Source organism: Pollachius pollachius, assembly GCF_949987615.1.
Source record: "Pollachius pollachius genome assembly, chromosome: 13".
NCBI lineage: Eukaryota > Metazoa > Chordata > Actinopteri > Gadiformes > Gadidae > Pollachius > Pollachius pollachius.
In genome coordinates, this window is record NC_136946.1 from 5,068,609 (window position 1) to 5,075,434 (window position 6,826).

At 46.1% G+C, this 6,826-nt stretch overlaps 1 protein-coding gene across 1 annotated transcript; it reads left to right on the plus strand.

The window, feature by feature from the left end:
• Window positions 1-1,149: 1,149 nt before the first annotated feature.
• On the plus strand, window positions 1,150-3,421 carry smim13 (small integral membrane protein 13). The gene is made up of 2 exons (XM_079749898.1): window positions 1,150-1,844; window positions 2,367-3,421. The coding sequence occupies exons 1-2, from the start codon at window positions 1,757-1,759 to the stop codon at window positions 2,555-2,557; spliced, it is 279 nt and encodes a 92-aa protein (XP_079606024.1). The 5' UTR covers window positions 1,150-1,756; the 3' UTR covers window positions 2,558-3,421.
• Window positions 3,422-6,826: the final 3,405 nt, after the last annotated feature.

Below are 6,826 nucleotides of genomic sequence, written 5' to 3' on the forward strand. Positions count from 1 at the left end.
AAGAATAATCTTGGTCCAGACGGAGTTACCAAACCACGCAGAGAAGAGTTTTGCTGGCTCATGTGGGATGTTCTTGAACGAGTGAATGTAGAGATGTTTACAAGCACACATTTCAAGTCGCTTTAACCTGAGTGGTACCTGGAACACACGCCGAGCAAACTAGGGAAGGACACGAGAAAAACAACAACATCTGAACGTTAACCACAGCTAAACGTTTCGCTTGATGAGCTTTGTGTTTCCTGCGGTGTTGCAGTACTCTCCTCCCTTAAATTAAAATATACAAATTCCTTACAACAGACAGACACACACACACACACACACACACACACACACACACACACACACACACACACACACACACACACACACACACACAAACGTCACACAAATCATTCAGAATCCCTCATCAGCTCATCCTGCTTTATTCACACATTAATTTTTTACCGATGAACTCTAACACCATCAAGATAGGCATATCAGATAGGCTACAATCTGGAAGCACCTTTCTCAAACTGAACCCCCTCACCTTGACAAGTAAATGCTCATTAGGATATTAGTATTTGCTTGATGGTACCTTGACAGTAAGCAAAAGGGATGATGATATAGTTAAGTTAATTAACTGCAGTATCCCATCCAAAAAATCCCAAACTAGTAATTCTATACCTGAGGCCTGGTCGCACAACTATTCAGCCAACCACAGACATGCGCTGTGCTCGGTCGCGTCTCAAGGAGGAAGTTCACTGGGAAAACGCTTCCTTGATCCCACATGGCTGAAAAACAAACAAACAAACAAATGAATGAATGTACAACCACACGATGAATCATTTAGAAGGTAAGAAATTGCGTACTAATTTGTTTCCTACCAGTTTTGCATTAACGAGCACGCTTCATGTTGGCGTTATTCCGTCCAGAGACGTGCAGAAACAGAAGCCGTTTGGTTTTTAAGTTTCACACAGTCGCACAAACTCGCTGTTTATTCAATATGTTGTGTTTGTCACAAACAAGGTCACACAGGTATTTCTACAACTAGTAGTGAATAGGTAGTTGTAGGATACACAATGATAAAAGTATAACAGTGAACAGGTGAAATAAAAGTACTAGTATGTATGAAATAAAAAACACAAAATACACAATAATAATAATACAAGTTAAATTAAATATTTGCGTAATTATTTGGTTTCTACATTTCACAATTCTCGGACCCATGGACCTATTGGTCGGACACCTGCTGGGTGACTTGCACCATCTTGTGGACAGATCGAAAAAAAATGACGGACTACGCTAAGCCCATTTCTCCCTGACTACACTACCCAGAAGCGCCGAGCAGCGAGTTCACGCAGGCGCAGTCGTGGCGACACCCTGTGACGTAAGCGTGTTGTCCTACTTTTGTTATTGTTGTCTGTAGCTGGGGCCAGACGTTCACATACCTCAAACATGTAGCGCACGATATGTAGGACTGGGGTTCTCTACCATCTAGCTAGTTTGGGTCTTCGGTGTTTCGACAAAACCCCTTGACTTTAGGTTATTCCCCGTGGTTTCGGACTCTCTAGATAGCCTTAGCTACAGTGTGCTGACTGCGATGAGTTCGCTGTTCCTCCATCGCCGTCAGCAGATCCCAAGCTAAGCGAGCTAGCTCCTATTCTTAACCATGCTGTACGCAGCGACCGGCTCTCGGTGAACAACCACAACATAGCTGGCCTCTCCTCCGTGATCCAGAGGAAACACCCGTTTTGGTCGGTGCTTCTCCGCATGTTCGATGGGCGCTGAGATGTGGCAGAGTGTGGGGCTCACGGTGCTGGTCATTGTGGCCACACTGGTCTGCGTGCTGCTCTTCATGCTCTTTGGTAAGTGTGTTTTTATGTCTATTTTTAAGAGAACAACAATGATGTCTACACGCCTCACTGACTCGTTTGGTTGAGCTTTACAGTGGCCTGGACTGCTACAATGTTTAGGTGGGCTGATCCACTGGGGAGGCTGTGATGTTGAACATTTTAAACTCCACGATATCACGCGGCGCTCGTATTCTTTATGTCTGATTACTGTCATGAGGTGTTCAGAAGGCCTGCCTGCCTGCTTCTATTTTTACCCTGTTTAAAGAAGAGGGAGGGACTAGAAAGCAGTCTAAACGTGGCCGTTCAGATGTTGCTGATTTGACCCTTGCACCCTGTGTCAATACGTTTCGTTTTATGTCATTTCTCTAGATCTTACAGCCGATCGCTAACGTCAGTGTAGGCATTTAATCAGTACTCCTCTGAAAACGAAACCGGACATTCACATCTACGCGTTTTATTTTTGACATCTTGGTATACCAGTTATATAAGTTGTGTTCATCCAGTGTTGTCGACCTCCCTCCTCGCTCCCCTCAGGCTGGTACGTGGTGTGGCAGCTCTTCCTCTCCAAGTTCAAGTTCCTTCGGGAGCTGCTGGGCGAAGCCGGCACCCCCCAGGCCGAGACCCAGCCGGCTGGACCCCCAACCGAGCGTTCAGCCGCCGCCCCCACGCGCTCTCGGCCCAGGAGCGCCCGCCAAAGAGTCACACCGACAGAACCCGCCTCCTAGACCCCAGGACAGCCAACTGGCGTCCTGCCTCCCCGCCAAGACGGCCTCTAATTGGACAGCTCCTCTCTCTCCCCTCCCCCCCCCCGCACCCGTGGCGGACCACTGTAGGTCGGTTGTTGCACAGGGGGCCGGCGTGCCCATCCACTCTATACTCTGATATACATATAGTCTGTACTACCTGATTGGTCAACACGAAGCCCCGCCCATTCTGGACACTTTGCACGAACCGGGAAAATGCTCCCTCGGTTTGAGAGGATAAGCCATTCAATATGCTTCACGTCCCGTTTGACCTGTCTGTGTGTGTGTGTATACGTGTACGCGTGTGTGTACACGTGTGTTGTTGTAGGCATGCACAGTCCAGTGGGCTGAGTGAGGGGGCTCCACTACTAGTACTTAACGCAAGCCGTCTTGTCACGTCAGCGAGACTGCTGCTGAGCAACGTGTTGGCACTGCACAAGACATAACCGACCGTTAGCTGACCTTCTGATCATGGCCCTTGGTGGGTGTGCGTGTACACTTTGCTCTCTTTAACATGTAGTGCGTTTTTCAGTTGCGACGCCTGCTTACCCGATAGGCCCTGATAACGGTTTACTGTTTAACTGTAACTCTGTTGTGGCTGCTTCACTAAAGGGACAACTCGATAAACTGAAAGCCCTGGACTCTGTCACTGATGTCTGATCTAACCCATGTTTGTTTTTTAGTTTTTATATGAACCAGGACACTTTGTGAGAAATGGCTGTGGTGGAAGGGAACGTTTTTACGAATGTTTTTATGTGTTTGTCTGGTCGGACAGAGTGGTGGATGATATCCAGATTGCCAGGAGAGGGGTGGGGAGGAACAAAATAAAGTTTTCATTCCACTTGACGAAGATCTCCCGTTGTTTATTTGGAACAACCGCAACGTTGCAAAACCCAGAGCAAACGCCATTGCTGTTGGCTCTTTATTTTTATGCAGTTAAGCTGACGTGATCTTTGAGGATGATACACATCCTGTAGCTTTCATGTGTTTCATGTGCTTTCACCCCCCCCCCCCCCCCCCCCCCCCCCCCCTTACTGAGCAGTATTCTGACATTTAATAACTTAACATTTTGGGCTGTGAAGCTCTTAAGGCTATCAAAAAAATTGTTTGTGTGTGTGTGTGGCAGCAGCAGCAGCATTGGCCTACTTCTAGTGTTTAAACACATGGGGGCAATATTGCACCATTATAAATAAGTCCTGTACCTCCTAGCCGTTTTTCCTTCTCAGTGAAATGTTGATCAAGAAACAAAAACATCGTTGTTCCGTTTTGTTCTTATTATGGTGAAATTCGCACGATTGTGTAGTTCAAATTATTGAATAACTATTTGCAGCCATCAATCTCAATGGCGCATCATGATATCACCTGTAACTGCAATTTATAAATATAACAAGTGACGACAAAATATGAACACGTAATGTTGACTCTTTTTACACGCATGTGCATATTCCAGATTAACGTTTATCCAGGCTAAGCAGACCGTGAAAAACAAGATGAGCCGCTGTGTTTAAGGCCTCTGTATGAGGATTCAGTTGGTAGATCTGCTAGTGGTTGCTCAATATTCTCAGCTTGTTATAACAACCGCGATAACGTCTTGACACACGAGGCCCTTTTGAAAACAAAAAGGAAGCTCTTCTCAGAACAGATGCTATAATTTCTGGACGCAAATACTGAGCAGGAAATGATTGTGGTGAACCAGAAATGTATTCTGAATATGTGTAGCACTGAGGCTGCACTGAAGTCACTCCTGAGCCTGGGGGGGAGGGCCCTATAGGACTAAGCTTCCACTGAAATGAGCCAATCATCCAAGCACCCACCCAACAAGTGACACACACGCACCAAATTAAACCTGCCATCACTTCCCAACAGCCAACCAATGAACCAAGTCCCATTGCATTTATAGGACATGAAACATACACTTATAATAGTTATTTAAATACAGTAGCTCAGTTTAGACAAGAACATGTCCCGAGTACACCAGACAACGTCATTCTGTAGGGGTTTGAACTACTAGGGTTTGGCTCCTTTTCTCCCTAGAAAGGGCCCCCCCTTTTCTCTGACGCCAGGGGCCCCTGTAAAGCAGCACCCCCACCCAGGGATGCCTCCCATCCATGACCCCTTCGGTGTGCTGGTTTAACCCATCTCGGCAGAAAGGTGAGCAGCTGGGGGTGGATCCCCTGTGTGGGCAGATTCTCACCTGCTGCCGTCTCTGCTGCTGCTGCTTATATTCCTCCCCAGCACCTCCTCAATGGTTCGGAGGACACTGGGCCATTGTACGGACCGGGGACAACTGCTCTCCGGAGCATATAGCAGAAAGGTTAGCGGTGGCTCTCTGTAGCTACAGCAACAGACCACGTCGAGGGGCCTGGACCTGGGTGGTGGTGGTGGTGGTACTGGAGGTGGGGGGTGGTGGTGAGGAGAAAAATGATTTACAAGATGTTTGCCAAAGGCACGGACTGTGTTTTGTCTGTTTAATTGAGAGTTATATGCTATTCTAATCTGGGTTACTGCACCATGGCTACCACCAAGCCCAGAATAGAAGATGACTCCATCATACGTTGGCTAATAGTTCCCCCCAAGAGTGTGGAGCAGAATCACGGAAGCCAAGTAATATAAACTTCTTCTTGATTTTTTTTTTTTTTTTGCTTGTGACCACCGGGGTTCTTACATTTCATTATCGACCTTCGAAAAATCAATCTGCGTTTCGTTGGCCACCGCTCCCTGTCGTCGGTTTGGGGCCCCGCGGTTTTGGTCCAAGAAGACGTGAGTTACCTTCGACTTCGTCTCCTTCTCTTTTCGTCGTCGGGAGGCCCTCGCCAGGGTCTAACCTAGCGGAGCCAAACCGTCCGACGTCACTCCGCGGCGGATTGTCTTCTCTGTCATCTCTCGGGAGACGGCGCGGTGGTGGAATGCAGAGGGCAATGAAAACCGCGAGGTCGCTTGTAAGTGCCAGACCCTCCGTGTGCTCAGTGGAGTTTCACATTTTCCCTATTGGTAGCTCGTCGGAGAGGAGGGGGGTTTCATTGGGGGGTGATGAAGGGTATGTCTTCTTTGTGAACACCCCGTACTGTCTATCTATAGTCGGTCCACAGGGACCGGGAGAGACTTTATTTCAGTCGAGTTATAATGAATGAGTGGGAAGATGGCAGAGAAGAGCAAGAACAGAGGGGAAGCACAATGGATTATTTTGTGTGTGAGTCACATGTCAAGAGTAGTAGGCCTACGCCCAAACCTCAATTCCCCTTTCATTGTTGCAAGGCATTACTTGAGTCATTACATTTCCATAAATAAATTAGTTGACAACTTTAGGGCCTTACAAGTGAGTCTGAGAACAATAAAAGGTCAAACTGGTGACTTTCACTTTCAGGCCACTATATCCTGCTTTTTCCAGCGATACCACAAACCCAATCCATCCTCATCCAGAATCGATTATCCCACAAGCACTCAAAGATCTCCAAACATTTTCACACCAAACTAGATGAAAATCTGTATTTTCTTGGAGGATGAATATTCCTAATAGATCTAATTTCAAGCAGGCCAAGTAGGCCTTTTCTCTCATCTGATTTTGACCAGGAATTGTTAGGAAGGAATCAGGTTTTTTGTTTCAAATAACTTTCATTACCACTGCGGAAGACCTTAAGTTACAACTGTACTTTAAATTGTGATATTTGTCTGGTTTCTAAATGTAACTTAACTATTGTCTCGTTGTCTATTCAAGTATAGAGCTATTGCTTTTTTTCAATTAGTAGCCAATGTTTTTTTTATTTGAAAAACTATGCATTTTATTACAACACGTTATTTTTTTATAAGATATCTCAGCGTCCCTTTAACTTCACAAGATGTCCCCTCCCTACATGGTCTTAAAAATCGTTGACCTAGCATGATGTGTGCGTGAGTATTTTTTTTCATTCACAATCTCCCCTTCTGACACTTGCATGATCTAATAAGAATCACGTTATCAAAGTTATCGAATAAAAACTGAAAGGAAATCAGGCGACACAGTCGTAGACTTAGAACAATCCTTTACTTGGTCTGTGTAGAGCAGGCCCCTCCCCCCAGCACTGAACAAGAACATTTGAGGCCCCCATCAAACCGTTTCCATGGAGATCTATGGTGGCCTCCAGCAGTAGAGTGGACTGGACAACATTCCTCCGTGTGAAATCAAACAGGACAATTTGATAAGGTGCTTCATAATATACAACAGGAATGTTACGAAAATATGTCTAAGTTATCCTACGGAGAAACCAATACTGT